General features: G+C 47.4%; 1 protein-coding gene and 1 long non-coding RNA gene across 2 annotated transcripts in view; one reads left to right on the forward strand and one right to left on the reverse strand.

Moving 5' to 3' along the window:
• Positions 1-25,734, forward strand: part of PARP14 (poly(ADP-ribose) polymerase family member 14) — a 78,346-nt gene extending 52,612 nt beyond the window's left edge. The window contains exons 15-17 of the mRNA XM_069732566.1: positions 17,344-17,480; positions 21,499-21,673; positions 24,592-25,734. Of these exons, the coding sequence (XP_069588667.1) occupies positions 17,344-17,480; positions 21,499-21,673; positions 24,592-24,881 (602 nt within the window). The 3' untranslated portion in view covers positions 24,882-25,734. The remainder of the gene's footprint in view (positions 1-17,343; positions 17,481-21,498; positions 21,674-24,591) is intronic.
• Positions 6,067-20,409, reverse strand: LOC138644325 (uncharacterized). The gene is made up of 2 exons (XR_011314604.1): positions 20,308-20,409; positions 6,067-6,331 (listed from the first exon to the last, which is right to left on the reverse strand). It is a non-coding gene; the product is annotated as an uncharacterized lncRNA (long non-coding RNA).
• Positions 25,735-26,425: the final 691 nt, after the last annotated feature.

The following is a 26,425-nucleotide window of genomic DNA, read 5'->3' on the forward strand; positions in this document are numbered from 1 at the left end:
CAGCAATCCTGACTGAAGTAGGAGTAGTCAGGAGCACTTGGTAGGGACCCTCAAATCTCGACTGCAGGGATGTCTTTCTGATGAACTTCTTTACCAGCATGTAGTCACCAGGTTGGAAATCATGGGTACCTTCACTGGAATCTGGAATGGATGATAAAACTTGTACATGTGTTACTGACAGTTCTTTTAGTAAGGACAATTACATAATTTACAAGAGTATCACTTCCTAAAGCTAGTTGTTGTGGAAAATATTGACCCAACCTTGGAGGCTCCCCCAAAAAGAATCTCGTGTGGTGTGAGTTTGGTGGGACCCCTTGGAGTGTTTCTGACTGAGTATAAGGCAATGGGCAAAATGTCTGTCCAAGTCTGACCTCCTAACTGGCTTTCAGTATTTTATTTTTCAAGGTGCCATTCAGTGTTTCTACTTTCGCACTGCTCTGTGGGTGATATGGAGTATGTAAACCCAAATCAGCTCCCACCAATGTCCATAGTTCCTTAGTCAGTGCTGCAGTGAACGCAGGTCCTTGGTCACTCTCAATTACCTCTGGGACCCCATATCTGCATACTACTTCAGTCATCAGTCTCTTAACAGTCACTCTGGCAATCATGTTTATTACTGGATAGGCTTCGGGCCATCCTGAGAACATGTCAGTCACTACCAGTACATACTCGTACTTCCCTACTTTTGGCATTTGAATGTGATCAATCTGAATCCTCCGAAAGGGATAGAGTGGTTTAGCCAATGTTTCTGAGTAACTTTCTGGGGCGGTGCTGGATTGCATGTTGCACACACAAGGCAGGAATTGCAGTATTTTTGGGTGACAGTAGAGATCCCAAGTGCCATGTAAGTCTTCCAAATCAGGTCAATCATCTGATTCCGGCCTCTGGGCGATACCGTGTGCCCATTCTGTCTCCGAGGAATACAGATTACGGGGTAGACAGAACTTTTTGTTCACCCTCCAGACTCCATCTTCATCCTTTTTTAGCTCCTCCTTCTTGTCATGGCTTCTTTTCATCATCCAATGTCTTGATGTAGATGGATAATCCTCATAAGAGAGCCTTTAGTCCCTTCTTCAGTGTTTTGTGACACGTACACCGCTGCTTTCTCTTTCCCAAATGGATCAGCAGCATAGGTTTTTACTGTTTTGTCAGCAAAGAAGTTCCTCCTTGCTTCTGGAGAATCCAATCTTCCGTGAGCTTTGATCTTGATCACTGCAACCTCCGAACGTAGATCAAGAGCGGCCACAAGTTAGTTAGGTATCCTCTGGCTGCCCAGATACTGCCGAAGTCATGAGCCACTCCGAAAGCATATCTTGAATCCGTGTAGAGGTTGACCACCTTCTCCGTTGCTTCCTGACAAGCCAACGTCAAAGCTTTAAGTTCCGCTTCTTGTGCAGACATGTGCGGTGGTAGTGATCCAGCTGAGATGACCTGGTCATGTGTAACCACGGCATATCCCGTATGGAACCTTCCCGTTTCATCTGCAAATCTGGAACCATCAGTGAGGAACGTCAGGTCAGCATGTGGGAATGGGTCTTCAGACACGTTTTTCTTGGAGGCTACTTCTTTCTGCATTTGTTCAAGACAGTCATGATCCTCCTTTGAGTGTGTAGAGGCATCTTCTCCGAGAGCATGAGCATCATCATCCACATCCCCCCTGGAAAGAGGAAGCAGCATGGACAGTTTGAAGATGCTGCAGCGGACAAGAGTGACATTATCCGGAACCAACAGCGAATATTGTAGTCTCATATGACGCTGCACCAACAGATGTTTAGGGCTGCAGGAATAGCAATTATGTCGTGTGGAGCCATTAAGAGAACTGGATGTCCTCAGATGATATCAGAATTTGGGATTCCAAAAGCTGGTGCAGACTGTATGGCCTGTTTAAGAGCGTAGAAAGCTTCCACGGATTTGGTACATAGTGGAAACGCTGATGTCTTGAGGTCTTTGTACAATGGCTGCATCAGCTTTGAGGCATCTGGAATCCTTTGGCGACAATAAGTGATAGGTCAGCCAGCTCATCCGAGGCCCATGTCTTGGGTTCTTGGCAGAACTCAACACCAGAGTCCCATGTCTTGCCATTGGCAACTGAGTCATCATTGAACACGATATCCATAACAGGCCAATATGCATCGACTGCTTTAAGATTTGACAGGGAAATTAGATCTTGCCACGTAGCTGGGTAAGTACTTTGGATTTGAAGCATGCTTCTGTAGAAAGGCATCGGCTGTTTTTCTGGATCTGGAGCTTGGTACAACAGAGTAGCAGCTTGCTGGGGTGTAAACTTGACGTAGAGGGTGGGCTCCTCAGACATGAGCATTGGCACTGTTGGTGGTGACACCTGAGGCGGGAGTAGAGATGGCACCGGAATTGTCAAGGTCTCAATTTGCTCACTAATATTCGTATACTCTAAAATGCGAGTTATTGCTGCATGAAGTTGTTGAGCACTAACGTCTGGATGAATAGGGTCAAAAGTAGGGGTCACAGCGTGTATGATCATTCTACATGGAAGATTGCCAGCTTTAGTCACCACTATGTCCCCAACAGCTATCTGACCATGTGACTCAACAATGATTTGACTGTCAGCTTGAATAGTCGTCCCTCCTGCTTACACTATAGCTCTAGCTACACCTCCATTATGCTCTAACCGAGAATTGGCAGCTTTAACAATAGCGTCTGTTTCCATTGTCGTTATGTCACCCTTTCCCACCACTAACAAGGGTCCCTCAGGAAGTTCTTTTTGAAAACAGGTTGTCAACATTCCCTCCCCTTTGTGCTTCCTGTGCTATTGACATCCCCCTCCCAGATTGAGCCCCCCCCTTGATACAGTTGCCACCGTCCCATACAGGTGTGCACTTGGTTGCAAGAGAGCCTGGGAGGTACCGGGCATAGGGTTATGTAGACTGTGTGAGAGTGCTATTGTAGTGGAAGCGTTGGGAGGAGAGGCCATTGCTTGGAGCATCTTGTGTGGGTTGTTGTGAACAGGTAATTCAGAACCACAATGGACATTGAAGTTCAGAGCACACAAAGTGACCTGACAATTACCAAAAACATAGGACGAGCTCTGAGACGTGGGAACTCCGCTGACCGCAATCCCCAATCCTATCACACAACACCAGAGGTAGCCGTGGATTGCGCCTAATGCTCCCTATGCAACTCGGCACAGCCTGAGAAACTAACCAGCCCTGAAGATAGAAAAATAAGCCTACCTTGCCTCAGAGAAACTCCCCAAAGGAAAAGGCAGCCCCCCACATATAATGACTGTGAGTAAAGATGAAAACACAAACACAGAGATGAAATAGATTTAGCAAAGTGAGGCCCGACTTACTGAATAGACCGAGGATAGGAAAGATAGCTTTGCGGTCAACACAAAAACCTACAAACAACCACGCAGAGGGGCAAAAAGACCCTCCGCACCGACTAACGGTACGGAGGTGCTCCCTCTGCGTCTCAGAGCTTCCAGCAAGCAAGGAAAACCAACAAAGCAAGCTGGACAGAAAAAATAGCAAACAAAAATAACACAAGCAAAACTTAGCTTATGCAGGACAGACTGGCCACAGGAACGATCCAGGAGGAAGCAAGACCAATACTAGAACATTGACTGGAGGCCAGGATCAAAGCACTAGGTGGAGTTAAATAGAGCAGCACCTAACGACTTAACCTCATCACCTGAGGAAGGAAACTCAGAAGCCGCAGTACCACTCTCATCCACCAAAGGAAGCTCATAGACAGAACCAGCCGAAGTACCACTCACGACCACAGGAGGGAGCTTGGCCACAGAATTCACAACAGTGGGTGTGCGGCTAAATTAGCAGTGGAAGTGACAGTAGAAAGGGTTGGTGCCGAGGACGATCCAGGCGGGAGCATTGCTAGATAGGGGAAAGGTTCGGTGCCCCATTGGAAACCACTGAGACAGGATACATGGGTAAAGCTTGTTCACTTCCCAAAGGAAAATAGTATTGGCCGTTAGTGGTCATTACTGGGTAACAAGGATTTGGTGATGTGGTGTATAGCCTTAGTCTAAGATGTTCACCACCAGGAGCAGCACATTTGCCATCCAGAAAATGGCTACCGTCAGAATTACATGTTATCCACAAAATGGCCACCATTAGAATTAACACATTTGCCATCCACAGAATGGCCGCCGCCAGCATGAACACATTTGCCAACCATAAAATGGCTGCTACCAGCATTAACAAATTTACCATCCACAAAATGGATGCTACCAGCATTAACAAATTTACCATCCACAAAATGGATGCTACCAGCATTAGCAAATTTACCATCCATAAAATGGCTGCTACCAGCATTAACAAATTTACCATTTACAAAATGGCTACTACCAGCATTAACAAATTTACCATCTACAAAATGGCTACTACCAGCATTAACAAATTTACCATCCATAAAATGGCTGCTACCAGCATTAACAAATTTACCATTCACAAAATGGCTACTACCAGCATTAACAAATTTACCATTCACAAAATGGCTACTACCAGCATTAACAAATTTGCCATTCACAAGATGGCCGCCGTCAGCACTAACAAATTTGCCATTCACAAGATGGCCGCCGTCAGCACTAACAAATTTGCCATCTGCAAAATGGCCGCCGTCAGCACTAACAAATTTGCCATTCACAAGATGGCCGCCGTCAGGGTTAGCACATGGCTCTGGGCCACCATTATAAGGTGGTGGCCCCTCACAGGATATATTTTTGTAATACACATAACTCAAAACTCTGCCCTTTTCATTCCTTTCCTCTTCTACCCAATTTTCTCTATACAGACTTTCAGAGACTCTCTCCCATGCCCTAGCAGTAGACAACAATCCATTATCTTCTAGGATACCTTTCCTTTCTTTCAAGACAATCTTCCACTCCAGGGGCTGTAACCTTCCCCTTCTGGCATTCCACACAACTTCATAAGCTTTTTACATTGTTTAACATGACTCTTCCCTTCACGAGTCGCTACTAATGTACACGGGTCTAACTTGCCATCTGAATTTGGCTTAGTGCCAATACGGCAGAACTGCATTAATTTCTCCATCTTTCTATAGATATCTATATCTCTATCAAGATAACAAACACCAAACAAACAATAAGACGGGGGAGATGACTCAAACCTGAGATTCTAAAGAGAACTGAGTCTGCAGTACTCAGTTCCTATTCTTTCTTGTCACGTGGTCCCTGTCTGACTTCCGTATTCTGTACTTTACAAACCAATTATTCCCTACTTAGTCAAATTGCTCCCTAACTTACCAGTCCCCGTGCAGAGTCAACTCACTCGATGCCACGGTGCAAAAAAAAAACTATAAATTTATTTATTTGGCTCGAACTGAGTCATCTCACTCCAAGTTTTACCGGGCCCCCCTAGGCCGAGTCAATCACTCAAGGTCCTAGTCTCTCTTATACAGAACTGAAAATCTTATCACAGGCGACAACCATGTACTGTACCACAGACAAAAATATATATATTTTTTTTCTCTTACACTTGCTTGCTTTTCTTTTCTAAAAACTTGCTTTTCCTGTTCTAACACTTGCTTTTCCTTCACTAAAAAAAACAAACAAAAAAACTTGCTTTTCCTGTTCTACCAGTCATCTCCCCTCCTCACAACACATAACAGGCAGTAGGCAACTAAAACATGTGACGGTTCTTGCAATTAAATGACCAGCAGCGGAGAGACCCTTCTGCCGTCTTACAGATACCACGAAGACCGGACACGGTCAGGCAATCTGCACAGGATACCCCGAAGGACACAGGTAAAGACTACAGATTATAAAAATCAGCAGACTTACCGTGTTCTGATAAGGAGGTGATCAGTCTCCACGTTCGGGGTATTCAGCGCGTCGTGCCATTCCAGTCGCCGGTCCTCAGGGTTCAGGGCTCTTCCTCTGCTGGCCCCAGGTTGGGCAGCCAAATTGTTAGGTTGAACAATTTTATTAAATGTTCACTTAAGTTGCCTACTCCTGGCCTAATGGATATTGATCAGGTGCGCACCAAAGAAATAAACATATAACAACACACAGTCATATGTAAACTCTCCATGATCAATCTATGGCCCAGCTGCAAGGGAAAAGAGACTTTATTCAGTCAGAACACATGGTTACATATCCCCTGTAAGGGGGCTCGGTTAGCTCTAAAATGGGAGTGATCGGATGCATTCCATTGGTTAGTGGGTTGGGCAATGAGCAAGTCCATGGGAGGATCCATGAGGTCATCAGGGTGGGTTGGTCCATGAGGTCATCAAGGTGGGCGTCACTGTGGGTGGATCCATGAGGTCATCAGAGTGGGCGTCATCTTGGATACCAGCCAGGCAGCCACATGGCTCTCTGATACAGGAAATGGCAGCCATCTTTAGTGTCTTTTAATCTAAGAAAGCTTGTAAGGTTAAACAATACACGTTATGGGTCGCTTCTCTCAACCTCTTATGTCTTGGGGTTAATTAAGTATTTGATCTTATGGCTCTCCTCAACAATACGGTAATCACTGAGCACTTAACCAAGCACGGTAATCACACGTTCTGTATATACTATGTATCCACAGCTTCTCTGTAGTCACATGCTCTGTATATACTATATATCCACAGCTCCTCTCTGTAGTCACATACTGTGTATATACTATATATCCACAGCTCCTCTCTGTAGTTACACGCTCTAATATATACTATATATCCACAGCTCCTCTCTGTAGTCACACGCTCTGTATATACTATATATCCACAGCTCCTCTCTGTAGTCACACACTGTGTATATACTATATATCCACAGCTCCTCTCTGTAGTTACACGCTCTGTATATACTATATATCCACAGCTCCTCTCTGTAGTTACACGCTCTGTATATACTATATATCCACAGCTCCTCTGTAGTCACACTGATGTACAGTGGGGCAAAAAAGTATTTAGTCAGTCAGCAATAGTGCAAGTTCCACCACTTAAAAAGATGAGAGGCGTCTGTAATTTACATCATAGGTAGACCTCAACTATGGGAGACAAACTGAGAAAAAAAAATCCAGAAAATCACATTGTCTGTTTTTTTATCATTTGTTTTGCATTTTATGGTGGAAAATAAGTATTTGGTCAGAAACAAACAATCAAGATTTCTGGCTCTCACAGACCTGTAACTTCTTCTTTAAGAGTCTCCTCTTTCCTCCACTCATTACCTGTAGTAATGGTACCTGTTGAAACGTTATCAGTATAAAAAGACACCTGTGCACACCCTCAAACAGTCTGACTCCAAACTCCACTATGGTGAAGACCAAAGAGCTGTCAAAGGACACCAGAAACAAAATTGTAGCCCTGCACCAGGCTGGGAAGACTGAATCTGCAATAGCCAACCAGCTTGGAGTGAAGAAAATCCACAACTCCTGTCTCTAGTCACACACTCTGTATATACTATATATCCACAGCTCCTCTCTGTAGTCACACGCTCTCTATATACTATATATCCACAGCTTCTCTGTAGTCACACGTTCTGTATATACTATATATCCACAGCTCCTCTGTAGTCACACTCTGTATATACTATATATCCACAGCTCCTCTGTAGTCACACGCTCTGTATATACTATATATCCACAGCTCCTCTCTGTAGTCACATGCTCTGTATATACTATATATCCACAGCTCCTCTCTGTAGTCACACACTCTGTATATACTATATATCCACAGCTCCTCTGTAGTTACACGCTCTGTATATACTAGATATCCACAACTCCTGTCTGTAGTCACACGCTCTGTATATACTATATATTCACAGCTCTTCTCTGTCGTCACACGCTCTGTATATACTGTGTATCCACAGTTTCCCTGTAGTCACATGCTCTGTATATACTAGATATCCACAGCTCCTCTCTGTAGTCACACACTGTGTATATACTATATATCCACAGCTCCTCTCTGTAGTCACATGCTCTGTATATACTATATATCCACAGCTCCTCTCTGTAGTCACACACTGTGTATATACTATATATCCACAGCTCCTCTCTGTAGTTACATGCTCTGTATATACTATATATCCACAGCTCTTCTCTGTAGTCACACGCTCTGTATATACTATATATCCACAGCTCTTCTCTGTAGTCACACTCTGTATATACTATATATCCACAGCTCCTCTGTAGTCACGCTCTGTATATACTATATATCCACAGCTCCTCTCTGTAGTCACACGCTCTGTATATACTATATATCCACAGCTCCTCTGTAGTCACATGCTCTGTATATACTACTGTAGTCACACGCTCTGTATATACTATATATCCACAGCTCCTCTGTAGTCACATGCTCTGTATATACTATATATCCACAGCTTCTCTGTAGTCACACGCTCTGTATATACTATATATCCACAGCTCCTCTGTAATTACACACTCTGTATATACTATATATCCACAGCTCCTCTCTGTAGTCACACGTTCTGTATCTACTATATATTTGTCTAAGGGTCACTTCCGTCTTTCTGTCTGTCCTTCTGTTTGTCACGGATATTCATTGGTCGCGGCCTCTGTCTGTCATGGAATCCAAGTCGCTGATTGGTCTCGCCAGCTGCCTGTCATGGCTGCTGCGACCAATCAGCGACGGCCACAGTCCGATTAGTCCCTCCCTACTCCCCTGCAGTCAGCGCCCGCTCCATACTCCCCGCAGTCACCGCTCACACAGGGTTAATGCCAGTGGTAACGGACTGCGTTATGTCGCGGGAAACTCACTCCGTTACCGCCGCTATTAACCCTGTGTGACCAAGTTTTTACTATTGATGCTGCCTATGCAGCGTCAATAGTAAAAACATCTAATGTTAAAAATAATAATAATAAAAAAAAAATCATTATATACTCACCTTCCGCCGCCTTTCCCGCTCCTCGCTACGCTCCGGTAACCTCTCCATGCAAACGGCAAGTTCTGGTGGCAACGATGGTATGGGAGAAGGACCTGCCATGACGTCACGGTCATGTGACCGCGACATCATCACAGGCCCTGCGCGCCTGCGCGAGAAGGACCTGCCATGACGTCACGGTCATGTGACCGCGACATCATCACACCCTGGGACCGGAAGCTGCCGACAGAACTACAAGGGGCCCTCGGATCGGAAGGTGAGTATGTTTATTTTTTATTTTTTAACCTGTGACAAATGTGGCTGGGCAATATACTACGTGGCTCTGTGCTGTATACTACGTGGCTGTGCAATATACTACGTGGCTGTGCAATATACTATGTGACTGGGCAATATACTACGTGGCTGGGCAATATACTACGTGGCTCTGTGCTGTATACTATGTGGCTGTGCAATATACTACGTGGCTGTGCAATATACTACGTGGCTGTGCAATATACTACGTGACTGGGCAATATACTACGTGGCTGGGCAATATACTATGTGGCTCTGTGCTGTATACTACGTGGCTGTGCAATATACTACGTGGATGCAATATACTACGTGACTGGGCAATATACTACGTGGCTGGGCAATATACTACGTGGCTCTGTGCTGTATACTACATCGCTGTGCAATATACTACGTGGCTGTGCAATATACTACGTGACTGGGCTATATACTACGTGGACATGCATATTCTAGAATACCTGATGCGTTAGAATCGGGCCACCATCTAGTATACTTTATATCCACAGCTTCTCTGTAGTCACATGCTCTGTATATACTACATATCCACAGCTTCTCTGTAGTCACATGCTCTGTATATACTACATATCCACAGCTTCTCTGTAGTCACACACTCTGTATATACTATATATCCACAGCTCCTCTGTAGTTACACGCTCTGTATATACTATATATCCACAGCTCCTCTGTAGTTACACGCTCTGTATATATTATATATCCACAGCTCCTCTGTAGTTACACGCTCTGTATATACTATATATCCACAGCTCTTCTCTGTAGTCACACGTTCTGTATATACTATATATCGACAGCTTCTGTCTGTAGTCACACACTGAGCTCTTCTCTGTAGTCACACACTCTGTATATACTATATATTCACAGCTCCTGTCTGTAGTCACACACTCTGTATATACTATATATTCACAGCTCCTCTGTAGTCACATGCTCTGTATATACTATATATCCACAGCTCCTCTCTGTAGTTACACGCTCTGTATATACTATATATCCACAGCTCTTCTCTGTAGTCACACGCTCTGTATATACTATATATCCACAGCTCCTCTCTGTAGTTACACGCTCTGTATATACTATATATCCACAGCTCCTCTCTGTAGTTACACGCTCTGTATATACTATATATCCACAGCTTCCCTGTAGTCACACTCTGTATATACTATATATCCACAGCTCCTCTGTAGTCACTGTCATGATCCCAATGGCAGGGGATCACTAGAGGACAAGCACAGATACAAACAAGCTCTAGGGCGATGGAACCTGAGCTGACCGCGACCCTGAACCTAACACACAAATAAAAGTAGCCGGGGAACGTGCCTACGATGATCCTAGACGTCTCGCTCCAGCCGAAGATCTAACTTCCCCTATTAGAAGAAACACAGACCTCTCTTGCCTCCAGAGAAATACCCCACAGAAATAGCAGCCCCCCACATATAATGACGGTGAAATGAGAGGAAAGCACATACGCAGTATGAAAACAGTTTCAGCAAAATGAGGCCCGCTAAAGCTAAATAGCAGAGGATACAAAAGTGAACTGCGCGGTCAGCGAAAAACCCTTCAAAAAACCATCCTGAAATTACTTGAACTCATGTGCCAACTCATGGCACATGAGGAGCAATTTCAGCCCACTAGAGCAACCAGCAGCAAAGAATCACACATCTGCAGGCTGGACTAAAAACCAAATAAAGCAAAACACCAAAACAGGAAAATCCAAACTTAGCTTGACCAGAAGGTTCTAGGAGCAGGGAGCAGAGGTAACAAGACACACTGGATACATTGATAACCGGCGAGGAAATGCCAGCAAAGCCAGGTTAAATAGGAAACTCCCATATCCTGATGGAACAGGTGGAACCCAGAGACCCAGGAAAGACAAGTCACCCAGTACCATCAGTAACCACCAGAGGGAGCCCAAAAACAGAACTCACAACAGTGCCCCCCCCCCCCTTGAGGAGGGGTCACCGAACCCTCACGAGAACCACCAGGGCGACCAGGATGAGCCCTATGAAAAGCGCAAACCAAATCATCAGCATGAACATCCGAGGCAACCACCCAAGAATTATCCTCCTGACCATAACCCTTCCACTTGACCAAATACTGGAGTTTCCGTCTGGAAACACGAGAATCCAAGATCTTCTCCACAACATACTCCAATTCTCCCTCCACCAGCACTGGAGCAGGAGGCTCAAGCGAAGGAACAACAGGTATCTCATACTTCCGCAACAACGACCAATGGAACACATTATGAATAGCAAACGATGCCGGGAGATCCAAACGAAACGACACAGGGTTAAGAATTTCCAAGATCCTATAGGGACCGATGAACCGAGGCTTGAACTTAGGAGAAGAGACCTTCATAGGAACAAAACGAGAAGACAACCACACCAAGTCCCCAACAAGAAGTCGAGGACCCACGCGGCGACGGCGATTAGCAAACTGCTGAGCCTTCTCCTGGGACAACTTCAAATTGTCCACCACATGACTCCAAATCCGATGCAACCTATCCACCACCATGTCCACTCCAGGACAATCAGAAGGTTCCACCTGACCAGAGGAAAAACGAGGATGAAACCCCGAATTACAAAAGAAAGGAGAAACCAAGGTAGCAGAACTAGCCCGATTATTAAGGGCAAACTCGGCCAGCGGCAAAAAGGTAACCCAGTCATCCTGATCAGCAGAAACAAAACACCTTAAATAAGGTCTGATTAGTTCGTTCAGTCTGGCCATTCGTCTGAGGATGGAATGCAGACGAAAAGGACAAATCAATGCCCATCTTAGCACAGAACGTCCGCCAAAATCTAGACACAAACTGGGATCCCCTGTCAGAAACGATGTTCTCAGGAATCCCATGCAAACGAACCACATTCTGAAAAAACAGAGGGACCAACTCAGAGGAGGAAGGCAACTTAGGCAAGGGTACCAGATGAACCATTTTAGAAAAGCGATCACACACAACCCAGATGACGGACATTTTTTGAGACAGGGAGATCCGAAATAAAGTCCATGGAAATGTGCGTCCAAGGCCTCTTCGGGATAGGCAAAGGTGACAACAATCCACTGGCCCGAGAACAGCAAGGCTTAGCCCGAGCACAAACCTCACAAGACTGCACAAAAGAACGCACATCCCTCGACAAGGAAGGCCACCAAAAAGACCTGGCCACCAAGTCTCTAGTACCAAATATTCCAGGATGACCTGCCAACGCAGAAGAATGGACCTCGGAGATGACTCTACTGGTCCAATTATCCGGAACAAACAGTCTCTCAGGCGGACAACGATCAGGTTTACCCGCCTGAAACTCCTGCAAAGCACGTCGCAAGTCTGGGGAGACAGCAGACAAAATCACCCCATCCCTAAGGATACCAGAGGGCTCAGAATTTCCAAGGGAGTCAGGCACAAAACTCCTAGAAAGAGCATCCGCCTTCACATTCTTTGAACCTGGCAGGTATGAAACCACAAAATTGAAACGAGAGAAAAACAGTGACCAACGAGCCTGTCTAGGATTCAGACGCCTGGCAGACTCAAGGTAAATCAAATTTTTGTGATCAGTCAAGACCACCACACGATGTCTAGCACCCTCTAGCCAATGACGCCACTCCTCAAATGCCCACTTCATGGCCAAAAGTTCCCGATTACCAACATCATAATTCCGCTCAGCCGGCGAAAACTTTCTAGAAAAAAAACGCGCATGGCTTCATCACTGAGCCATCGGAGCTTCTCTGTGACAAAACCGCCCCCGCTCCAATCTCGGAAGCATCAACCTCAACCTGAAAAGGGAGCGAAACATCTGGCTGACGCAACACAGGAGCAGAAGAAAACCGGCGCTTAAGTTCCTGGAAGGCCTCCACAGCCGCAGGAGACCAATTAGCAACATCAGCACCCTTCTTAGTCAAATCCGTCAAAGGCTTAACAACACTAGAAAAATTAGTTATAAAACGACGATAGAAATTAGCAAAGCCCAAGAACTTCTGTAGACTCTTAAGAGATGTAGGCTGCGTCCAGTCACAAATAGCCTGAACCTTGACGGGATCCATCTCAATAGTAGAAGGGGAAAAAATATACCCCAAGAAAGAAATCTTCTGGACTCCAAAGAGACACTTTGAGTCTTTTACAAACAAGGAATTGGCCCGCAGGACCTGAAACACCTTCCTGACCTGCTGAACATGAGACTCCCAGTCATCAGAAAAAACCAAAATATCATCCAAATACACAATCATAAATTTATCCAGATATTCACGGAAAATATCGTGCATAAAGGACTGGAAGACTGAAGGAGCATTAGAAAGTCCAAAAGGCATCACCAAATACTCAAAATGGCCCTCAGGCGTATTAAATGCGGTTTTCCACTCATCACCTTGCTTTATTCGTATAAGATTATACGCACCCCGAAGATCAATCTTAGTGAACCATTTAGCCCCCTTAATGCGAGCAAACAAATCAGTCAACAATGGCAAAGGATACTGATATTTTACGGTAATCTTATTCAAAAGACGATAATCTATACAAGGCCTCAAGGAACCATCTTTTTTGGCCACGAAAAAAAAAAACCTGCTCCCAAAGATGGACGGATATGTCCCTTTTCCAAGCACTCCTTAACATAATCCCGCATAGCAGTATGCTCTGGCACTGACAGATTGAACAAACGACCTTTAGGAAATTTACTGCCTGGAATTAAATTTATAGCACAATCGCAATCCCTGTGAGGAGGAAGCGAACTGAGCTTAGGCTCCTCAAAAACATCCCGATAGTCAGACAAAAACACAGGAATCTCAGAAGGAGTAGATGAAGCGATAGAAATCGGAGGTGCATCATCATGAACCCCCTGACAACCCCAGCTTAACACAGACATTGATTTCCAGTCAAGGACTGGATTATGAGTTTGTAACCATGGCAGACCAAGCACTAGGACATCATGTAAATTATACAGTACCAGGAAGCGAATCACCTCCTGATGAACGGGAGTCATACGCATGGTCACTTGTGTCCAGTACTGAGGTTTATTCATAGCTAAAGGTGTAGAGTCAATTCCCTTCAAAGGAATAGGGACTTCCAGAGGTTCCAGACTAAACCCACAGCGATTGGCAAATGACCAATCCATAAGACTCAGGGCAGCCCCTGAATCCACATAGGCATCGACGGAAATGGATGATAATGAACAAATCAGAGTCACAGACAGAATGAACTTAGACTGTAAAGTACTAATGGCAACAGACTTATCAACCTTTTTTGAAAAAAAGCACAACCTTTTTTTCCGCCTATAATTTTGCCGTTCACTTCTGGACTGAATTCTATCACATTGCATTATCTCAGGTGACGGTTCAGACGACACCGCCAAATGATGCACAGGTTTGCGCTCCCGTAAACGCCGATCAATCTGAATAGCCATAGTCATAGACTCATTCAGACCAGTAAGAGCAGGGAACCCCACCATAACATCTTTAATGGCCTCAGAAAGGCCATCTCTGAACTTTGCAGCCAGGGCGCACTCATTCCACTGAGTAAGCACCGACCACTTCCGAAATTTTTGACAATAAATTTCTGCTTCATCTTGCCCCTGAGAGAGGGCCAACAAAGCTTTTTCAGCCTGAATCTCTTGGTTAGGTTCCTCATAGAGCAAACCCAATGCCAGAAAAAACGCATCCGCATTAAGCAACGCAGGGTCCCCTGGTGCCAATGCAAATGCCCAATCCTGAGGGTCACCCCGCAGGAAAGATATAATAATCTTGACTTGCTGAGCAGGGTCTCCAGAGGAGCGAGATTTCAAAGAAAGAAACAACTTGCAATTGTTCCTAAAATTCAGAAAACGAGATCTATCTCCAGAAAAAAACTCTGGGACAGGAATTCTAGGTTCAGACATAGGAGCATGTACAACAAAATCCTGTATATTTTGAACCTTAGCGGCAAGATTATTCAGGCTGGAAGCCAAACTCTGGACGTCCATGATAAACAGCTGGGATCAGAGCCATTCAAAGATTAAGAGGAGGAGGAAGTAGCCAGGCTGCCATAAGGCTAGACAGCAAACTCTGAGGGAAAGAGAAAAAAAAAAAAAAAAACTTCCTCAGACTACTTATCCTCCTACTTCAGCCAATACAATTAACACTTTGTGGGCCGGTTATACTGTCATGATCCCAATGGCAGGGGATCACTAGAGGACAAGCACAGATACAAACAAGCTCTAGGGCGATGGAACCTGAGCTGACCGCGACCCTGAACCTAACACACAAATAAAAGTAGCCGGGGAACGTGCCTACGATGATCCTAGACGTCTCGCTCCAGCCGAAGATCTAACTTCCCCTATTAGAAGAAACACAGACCTCTCTTGCCTCCAGAGAAATACCCCACAGAAATAGCAGCCCCCCACATATAATGACGGTGAAATGAGAGGAAAGCACATACGCAGTATGAAAACAGTTTCAGCAAAATGAGGCCCGCTAAAGCTAAATAGCAGAGGATACAAAAGTGAACTGCGCGGTCAGTGAAAAACCCTTCAAAAAACCATCCTGAAATTACTTGAACTCATGTGCCAACTCATGGTACATGAGGAGCAATTTCAGCCCACTAGAGCAACCAGCAGCAATAATCACATATCTGCAGGCTGGACTAAAAACCAAATAAAGCAAAACACCAAAACAGGAAAATCCAAACTTAGCTTGACCAGAAGGTTCTAGGAGCAGGGAGCAGAGGTAACAAGACACACTGGATACATTGATAACCGGCGAGGAAATGCCAGCAAAGCCAGGTTAAATAGGAAACTCCCATATCCTGATGGAACAGGTGGAACCCAGAGACCCAGGAAAGACAAGTCACCCAGTACCATCGGTAACCACCAGAGGGAGCCCAAAAACAGAACTCGCAACAAGTCACACTCTGTATATACTATATATCCACAGCTCTTCTCTGTAGTCACACTCTGTATATACTATATATCCACAGCTCCTGTCTGTAGTCACACGCTCTGTATATACTATATATCCACAGCTCTTCTCTGTAGTTACACGCTCTGTATATACTATATATCCACAGCTTCCCTGTAGTCACACTCTGTATATACTATATATCCACAGCTCCTCTGTAGTCACACTCTGTATATACTATATATCCACAGCTCTTCTCTGTAGTCACACTCTGTATATACTATATATCCACAGCTCCTGTCTGTAGTCACACGCTCTGTATATACTATATATCCACAGCTTCTCTGTAGTCACACGCTCTGTATATACTATATATCCACAGCTCTTCTCTGTAGTCACATGCTCTGTATATACTATATATCTACAGCTCTTCTCTGTAGTCACACGCTCTGTATATACTATATATCTACAGCTCTTCTCTGTAGTCACATGCTCTGTATATACTATATATCCACAGCTCTTCTCTGTAGTCAGATGCTCTGTATATACTATATATCCACAGCTCCTCTCCATTTAGATGAGGCGCGATTGGCAATAAATTATTCTATTTATCTTCATAATAATGGAACCCCCTATAATCAGTAACTAATTAACCCCCTGTACATCTCCCCCTCCTTCGCAGGTACTAGTTGAGCCGATTTCCTGGCTGTTGAAAATAACCGTGTCCAATAAGGTCGTCATTTCTGAGATTGACCCTTTCACATCATCATCCAATTTGTCAATTTTGCTTGTCAATACACAAACAGGGGCGGCCTCGCTTTTCTTAGACCCCTTTCCACTGCCCCCTAGTACAGTATCCCAGCTCTTGCCGGCTCCTCCTGACACAGCCTCCATGTCTACCCCAGGCTCAGTGATCAGCAGGCTCCCGACTGTCTGCAGCGCTCAGTGTCCGGCCTGCTCCTCTGGATCTATAGTAGGACTTACATCTGACAGCGCTGTTCACACTGGCACTCCTGCTGCATGCATACAGCAGACGGTGCATGGAAGGAAACTCATACTTTCCCTCCAACCCTGCCGTCCGTTATCAAAAAGAAAACCAGGAAAGATTAATAAAAGGTTGGGAAAACTTATTAACCACCTGCAAATGACGTCCTCCAGACTAGACGCCGTACACACAGGGAGAATGCAGCTGAGGGCGCTGCCAGGGCACAGATTCACTCCCCGCTGCGACAATCCCTGTATGATAACTCTCCTTGTTCACGAGCCATTTAGTAATTAAGCCTCAGACTGAAAAACATATAAGTAAAAATTAATAAACAAAGTGATCCCGCTCCTAATAATGGTTTCTCTTCCAGGACAATTCGAGCTGCCGCCTGGGTGGATCCCAATGACTAACAATGATGTGACCGTGGCTGTGGTCGCGCCTGGAAGTCCAGAATACAATCATGTGGAGGCGCTGTTCAGACAGTCGTGTCAGATGAGAATAGTCAATGTAAGTCCCTACACGCTCTGCACTGGGGGATATGGTGTCACGGGCCACATGGCCAGACCGCAGCGTATGTAGGGTTAAATTCTCATGTTGTGTATGTCATAAATTTACCGAAGATTCAAGTCCAGGATAAAAGTGTCTGTAGACGTGAGATAAAAGTAGGATGGTGGCGGATCATCTGCTGAGCAGTCAGTCGTCTGCTGAGCGATCGATCGTCTGCTGAGCGGTCAGTCGTTTGCTGAGCGGTAAGTCGTCTGCTGAGCGGTCGATCGTCTATTGAGCGGTCGATCGTCTATTGAGCAGTCAATCGTCTGCTGAGCGGTGAGTCGTCTGCTGAGCGGTCGATCGTCTATTGAGCGGTCGATCGTCTGCTGAGAGGTCAGTCGTCTGCTGAGCGGTCGATCGTCTGCTGAGCGGTCGATCGTCTGCTGAGCGGTCAGTCGTCTGCTGAGCGGTCAGTCGTCTGCTGAGCGGTCGATCGTCTATTGAGCGGTCGATCGTCTGCTGAGCGGTCAGTCGTCTGCTGAGCGGTCAGTGCTGAGCGGTCAGTCGTCTGCTGAGCGGTCGACCGTCTATTGAGCGGTCGATCGTCTGCTGAGCGGTCAGTCGTCTGCTGAGCGGTCAGTCGTCTGCTGAGCGGTCAGTCGTCTGCTGAGCGGTCAGTCGTCTGCTGAGCGGTCAGTGCTGAGCGGTCAGTCGTCTGCTGAGCGGTCCATCGTCTATTGAGCGGTCGATCGTCTGCTGAGCGGTCAGTCGTCTGCTGAGCGGTCAGTGCTGAGCGGTCAGTCGTCTGCTGAGCGGTCGATCGTCTATTGAGCGGTCGATCGTCTGCTGAGCGGTCGGTCGTCTGCTGAGCGGTCGATCGTCTTTTGAGCTGTCGATCGTCTGCTGAGCGGTTAGTCGTCTGCTGAGCGGTTAGTCGTCTGCTGAGCGGTCAGTCGTCTGCTGAGCGGTCAGTCGTCTGCTGAGCGGTCGATCGTCTATTGAGCGGTCGATCGTCTGCTGAGAAATCACTTCTTCGGTGCTGCTGCACAACATTTGGGCACCGATTCCTCAAGACTTTTGTGGCTTTACTCACCGGACTTAATGAGGGGGCACGTGGTGGAGTTAAACACCTCGGATTTCATTAGAAGTGTCTGACAATTGGCGTGTGCCTCCATTCACCTCGCCAATCCCTGCCGTGGAGATCGCCATGAATCAGACGAGTCATGGCATCACACCTCCCGCCCCGCACGCGTCCCACCCCTGCTCCATCCATTTTGTAGGAGATGGCAGAATGTGGCGAGAAAACGCCACAGTCCTTTATACCAGATTCTGGTGACATTGCTCTGATGGACCGTAGTGACCATTACTGTCGCTCGGACCGTCCGCACGTGATGGGTGGCACCGGGTGAAGTTATATTTGTGGGACGGTCAGGGAGAACATCACGGACCAGCAAGTATCGCAATGAAGGTTTTAGACACAAGGATGTGATGGCTTCTGTGATCAGCGGCTAAAAATCAATGATCACCAGCTGCACCCTGGTGTGTACGGCGTCCTGACAGCTCGAGCCACGGCGACGATATCAGAGCCTGTCAGATCACCCAGCAATAGTTCCTTGGATGCCTGCTCCGATGCCCACCAAGACACTGCCGGAATGTGAAGAGAGTGCACGACCTAGAACACTGGTAGATGCCGCCACATAGTGTCGGTATATTACCGCTCTGGTAGACTGTCAGGAATCCCACCGTGCTGCCACCAATATGTCACGTATCCGGGTGGATCTTTGGCCAGCACACGGCTATCACATGTGTAGGGGGCTTATTTTAGTTATCCCTCCACTGCTACAATGTGATGAAAACACACACAAGGCTATCGACGTATCAATTTACCGCAGGGGCTTATTTTAGTTATCCCACTGCTGCTACAATATCACGAACTGCAGGGAGTTATGTATATCCCACATTCCAGTTCCGCTTCAGAACTTGCAGCTCTCCGGCGCCCCCCTTACCCTCAGGTCAGTCAGGGAACTACACCTGGGATAATTAGTCGCCGGACTGTCCGCTTCACTGTGGACTGGCTAGCAGGCACGCTGCAGCGAGGGAATTATAAATGCTCAGGCCGCAGCCAGACAATAGCTTATAAAACCCCGTTTAGTCGCTGCCAGCGGCATCCACCTATCCCGGAACACACTCCGCGAAGTGAGATGGCAATATGTCACGATTCACAGCGTGACTGCCGACACTATGTCAGGGATCTCACAAATATGTCAGGGATCCCGGGGAGGATACCTTTATCATCCCCACCACTCACACCAATTTGTCATGAACCGGGGTGGTTTGGTTGCCCCTGGTTCCTTTCTGAAGGGGATTTATCTATATCCCACTTCCCAGTTCCATTTTGGATCTTGCAGCTCTCTGGCGCCCCCCTTACCCTCAGGTCAGACAGGGTACTGCACCTAGGATAATTAGTCACCAGAAAGGCTGCCTGCTATGTACTGGCTATTGGGCACGCTGCAGTTAGGGCAATGTAAGTACTCCCACTCAGGCGGGAACAATAATTATCAACGCCGTCCGTCGCTACAACAATTCCCAATTGCACAGAACAAAGCATGCTGCCACCAGCTCCTATTAAACGGGTCCGAAGCCAACCCAAATCCGTATCGCATATTCTCTTCAGAGGACACAGTTCGTTTATAGAGCAGAAGAGTCATGCTAGTAGAATTATATATTTTACTCTGAAAAAGTAGGCAGTATTTACAAAAATACTGAAAGGGTATTATAAAGGAGACGAATCATGTGTATTTTGCAATTACAAATAAACCGGGATTAACAGTGAAAATTGACTTACGATTCTTTCCTATCATTCCATGGTACGCTGTGTGCTGGCTGGGGGAGGGGACCTTCCCCTACTTACTCTCAGGTCAGATTGCACAGCCTGTCTGCAGCTGAATCCCTCGGGAAAAGACGCTCCTGGAATGTGGTCTTACCAAGTTATTCTCGCCCAAATCCCAGGCACTCCCCCTGTGGTGACATCACTTAGAAGCTGAAACCTCCTCTTACTTACAATATGAAAACCATCTTTTACGCATCTCTCGCTGTGTGAACCTCACATAAGTACGACACAATGCTCATTATGTTCCCCACGTCAGGGGCGATTCTTTTACGAGTAAATACGGAACCATTACATGAACTGCTTGAGGAGAAATCCGCACTTTGCACTCACTGCGCCTAGCTGCTCGCGCTTTCAGTGGATGATAGGTCTACCGACGGACATCTAAAATATGAAACTGGTGTATTTCTAGCCCAACTCGGTGCCGCGATATATCAATTTACAAGAACAATAGAAATCCATGACTTAGACCAGTTTTAGCTGGTACTAGATGGGAGGAGGGATGAGGAGTCTAGGGAGAATTGTTTGCCCAGCATAGAGCTATAAAACTTCTTCATCGATTCTAGTGAGTGTTGCTGGCACCCTGGAATCACATTACACTATATAGCAGGGGGAGGGAATTGCCTGCAGGCTTAGAATTCCAGCTTTCTGCTAGCAGGCACAGGAAACTGCAACTGAGAGCTCTGTATGTGTAAGTGAAGTAATCAGAACTTTCTTATTCCCTGACATAGACGCGGACACATAGTGTCGGTATATTACCACTCTGGTAGACGCGGACACATAGTGCCGGTATATTATCTCTCTGGTAGACGCGGACACATAGTGCCGGTATATTACCGCTCTAGTAGACGCGGACACATAGTGCCGGTATATTATCTCTCTGGTAGACGCGGACACATAGTGCCGGTATATTACCGCTCTAGTAGACGCGGACACATAGTGCCGGTATATTACCGCTCTAGTAGACGCGGACACATAGTGCCGGTATATTACCGCTCTAGTAGACGCGGACACATAGTGCCGGTATATTACCGCTCTGGTAGACGCGGACACATAGTGCCGGTATATTACCGCTCTGGTAGACGCGGACACATAGTGCCGGTATATTACCGCTCTGGTACCTCTAACCTCGCGTCTCTTTCTTTGCAGATAGACAGAATTCAGAACAAGGATTTGTGGATGAATTACCAGATAAAGAAACAGGCGATCGACACCAAGAACGGGACAAAGACCAACGAGAAGCAGCTCTTCCACGGGACCGACTCCAGCACGATAAAGACTGTAAACCAAAATGGATTCAACCGAAGCTACGCGGGAAAGAATGGTGAGATCCATGGATATATGACAGTCCGGGCCCAGAGGGATATGTGGATATATGACAGTCCGGGACATAAGGGGATACGTGGATATATGACAGTCCGGGCCCAGAGGGATATGTGGATATATGACAGTCCGGGCCTGGGGGGATATGTGGATATATGACAGTCCGGGACATAAGGGGATACGTGGATATATGACAGTCCGGGCCCAGAGAGATATGTGGATATATGACAGTCCGGGCCCAGAGGGATATGTGGATATATGACAGTCCGGGCCTGGGGGGATATGTGGATATATGACAGTCCGGGACATAAGGGGATACGTGGATATATGACAGTCCGGGCCTGGGGGGGGGGGGGGGGGATGTGGATATATGACAGTCCGGGCCCAGAGGGATATGTGGATATATGACAGTCCGGGCCTGGGGGGATATGTGGATATATGACAGTCTGGGCCTGGGGGGATATGTAGATATATGACAGTCTGGGGGGGGGGGGTGGTATGTGGATATATGACAGTCCGGGCCCAGAGGGATATGTGGATATATGACAGTCCGGGCCTGGGGGGACACGTGGATATATGACAGTCCGGGCCCAGAGGGATATGTGGATATATGACAGTCCGGGCCCAGAGGGATATGTGGATATATGACAGTCCGGGCCTGGGGGGACACGTGGATATATGACAGTCCGGGCCCAGAGGGATATGTGGATATATGACAGTCTGGGCCTGGGGGGATATGTAGATATATGACAGTCCGGGCCTGGGGGGACACGTGGATATATGACAGTCCGGGCCTGGGGGGACACGTGGATATATGACAATCCGGGCCTGGGGGGACACGTGGATATATGACAGTCCGGGCCTGGGGGGGGGGTATGTGGATATATGACAGTCCGGGCCTGGGGGGGTATGTGGATATATGACAGTCCGGGCCTGGGGGGACACGTGGATATATGACAGTCCGGGCCTGGGGGGGGGGGGTATGTGGATATATGACAGTCCGGGCCTGGGGGGGGTATGTGGATATATGACAGTCCGGGCCTGGGGGGACACGTGGATATATGACAGTCCGGGCCTGGGGGGGGGTATGTGGATATATGACAGTCCGGGCCCAGAGGGATATGTGGATATATGACCGTCCAGGACATAGGGGGATATGTGGATATATGACAGTCCGGGCCTGGGGGGCACGTGGATATATGACAGTCCGGAACATAAGGGGATATGTGGATATATGACAGTCCAGGCTTGGGGGGATACGTGGATATCAGTCCAGGCATGGGGTGATATGTGACAGTCTGGGCCTGGGGGGATACGTGGATATATGACAGTCTAGGCCCGCGGGGGTATGTGGATATGACAGTCCGGGCCTGGGGGGACACGTAGGGTATGTGACAGTCCGGGCCTGGGAGGATACATGGATATGACAGTGTGGGGCATGGGGGGATACGTGGATATATGACAGTCCGTGTCACGAGGGGAGTGAGGGGGATATGTGACAGTCTGGGGACGGGGGGATTGTGATGTCAAGGATCCAGCTGGGGGATACGCAGGATATATGACAGTCCTGGGAACGTGAGAGTCGGGGGATACGTGGGATATGACAGGCCTGGGCACGAGGGGGATATGTGGGATATATGGCAGTCCAGGGGGATACGTGGGATATATGACAGGCCTGGGCACGAGGGGATATGTGGGATATATGGCAGTCCAGGGGGATACGTGGGATATATGACAGGCCGGGGCACGAGGGGGATATGTGGGATATATGGCAGTCCAGGGGGATACGTGGGATATATGACAGGGCGGGGCACGAGGGGGATATGTGGGATATATGGCAGTCCAGGGGGATACGTGGGATATATGACAGGCCGGGGCACGAGGGGGATATGTGGGATATATGGCAGTCCAGGGGGATACGTGGGATATATGACAGGCCTGGGCACGAGGGGATATGTGGGATATATGGCAGTCCAGGGGGATACGTGGGATATATGACAGGCCGGAGCACGAGGGGGATATGTGGGATATATGGCAGTCCAGGGGGATACGTGGGATATATGACAGGCCGGGGCACGAGGGGATATGTGGGATATATGGCAGTCCAGGGGGATACGTGGGATATATGACAGGCCGGGGCACGAGGGGATATGTGGGATATATGGCAGTCCAGGGAGATACGTGGGATATATGACAGGCTGGGGCACGAGGGGATATGTGGGATATATGACAGTCCAGGGGGATACGTGGGATATATGACAGGCCGGGGCACGAGGGGATATGTGGGATATATGGCAGTCCAGGGGGATACGTGGGATATATGACATGCCTGGGCACGAGGGGATATGTGGGATATATGGCAGTCTTGGGCTCTGGGGAGATACGAGGGATATGTGACAACCCGGGGGAATATGTGGTATTTATGACAGTTCGAGATCCAGGGTGATTTGTGAGGTATATGACCGTCTGGGGGCACAAGTGGGGTATGTGACAGTCCGTGGACATGGGATATATGACAGCCCAGGGGGATACGTGGGATATGTGACAGTCCGGGATCTGGGTGGGGGACACGTGGAATATATGATGGCCTGGGGGAAAACATGGGATATATGACAGTCCAGGGCCTGGGGGAATATATGGGGTGTGTGACAGACTGGGGACAGGAAATATGGTGGATATATGACAGTCCGGGGCCCAGGGGACTATGTGGGGTATCTGAAAGTCTAAGGGTGAGGGGTATGGTATACATGACAATCCAGGGCCCTGGGGAATATTTGGGATATGTGACAGTCCGGGGCTCGAGGGAATATGTGGGATATATACAGTCCGGGGGGATACATGACAGTCCGGGATCCGGGGGGACATGTGGCGTATGTGACAGGATATTCAAGTAATGGAGTCTGTTTATCTCATGCACAGCGGCTTGTTATGGAAATGGGACATATTTTGCGGTGGATTCCAGTTACTCTGCGCACGACCAGTACTCCAGACCAGACGCAAATGGCCTGAAATACATGTACCTGGCCCGGGTCCTCACCGGAGAGTTCTGTGCCGGCCAACAGGGAATGCGGGCTCCGCCGCCCAAGAACCCAGCTAACAACACCGACCTCTACGACAGCGTCACTGACAACCTGGCCAAGCCCACCATGTTTGTGATCTTCCATGACATCCAGGTGTACCCTGAGTATCTCATCAGCTTCAGAAAGTGATTTCTGCTCTTCCTGGCTGAGGGATTCATCTATTTCCTTCTCTTGAAGCTGGACACCATTACATTACCGGGGCCGCGTGCTGCCTCTGGTGACGCAGACGTCTCCTCTGGACACTCGTCCTTCTGTGCCGCCATCTGACACAGCAGATCTTTCACCCCAATGCCCCCATCTCGGCGCGTCCTCCTCTGTAGCGCCACCACAGGCCGCGCTCCTCCTCTGACATCTACCCCATCCTCCTTTGTGTTGGTTACTTACAGACATTGTATCACTCTGCTGCCACTGGTATGGCCTCCTCTGGCGGCCTCTCTTGACCTTTAGGTCAGTGTTGTACTCATTGCAGCTACCGGGCGGCGCCGGGCATAATGCGACCTCTCTGCAAACAGAGGAATGGTCTTCAGAGCGCTGTCAGGAGCCGGAGGATCCCACAAGACTTCAGCAAAGGCGCAGACAGAATAATGAGAAGTGTGCACAAAAAGACTATTTAATTCACTGGACTTTTTGATCTTTTGCTTGCATCCCACCACCGTCAGCCACGTCTCCCCACCACCTTCGGCCACGTCTCCCCACCACCTTCGGCCACGTCTCCCCACCACCTTCGGCCACGTCGCCCCACCACCTTCGGCCACGTCGCCCCACCACCGTCGGCCACGTCGCCCATCGGACAGTCTCGTTACCTCATGGTGGCCTCCACTACTTTGCTCTTTCTTTTTCTGGACATAATCTTCTTCCATCAGACGTAGATTTTTTTCTTCCGATCTTGTTTTATGTTTCGCCGCCGGTCGGAGCCGCCACATTTCACCAATTATTCAGTTGAACAAAGAAGTTTACAATAAAAATTATCAATGAAAGAAAAGACGCGAGGGTTTATTATTGTAGACGCAGTTTTAGAAAACGTTCAAAATGTGTTGGGTGGACGTCGGTGAGAAAGCCGCCTGGAAATGATGGAGTGCAAAGGCAAGAATGAATATAAGCAAATAAAGCCTCGCGGACACCGATACATGTCCTACAAGGTGCAGTGTGCGACCAACACGACCGGGGTCGGGGGTGGAGAGCAGGATTTATATTTTATCTATCCTGACTTCATCCTAGTTTCTTTCTACATATATTTCTTTCCTGAGGCTCCTTATCTGATCATGGCCTCCATCTTGGAAGGAATATCTTTGTGTAAAGACATAGAAAGTGGAAGAAATGAAACTTAGAGGGGGCAGTAGGACGCCTAGATCATAACCTAGGTGATAACAGTTAATTAGCCAATTAGACGTACGTATACTGCCAGCACATAGAGATCAGATGAGCCAATGATATTGTTACTATGCATGAATACTAATAACCTATATAAAGACTGACCGGATGATGTAATAAAGCGAGCTCTGCTTTGATTCTTAATGTATCAGCGTGGATCTTCCGCGCACGTATTTGAATTTTACAATTTTATTTGGAGCAGACACAACGTCTCAGAACGTCCCACATTATGTCAGGGCTGTGGAGTCTGAGTTGGTATAAAATGGACCGACTCCTAAAATATATAATGAATTGGGTACAGT

Source organism: Ranitomeya imitator, chromosome 7 (genome assembly GCF_032444005.1).
Source record: "Ranitomeya imitator isolate aRanImi1 chromosome 7, aRanImi1.pri, whole genome shotgun sequence".
In the NCBI taxonomy this organism is placed as follows: domain Eukaryota; kingdom Metazoa; phylum Chordata; class Amphibia; order Anura; family Dendrobatidae; genus Ranitomeya; species Ranitomeya imitator.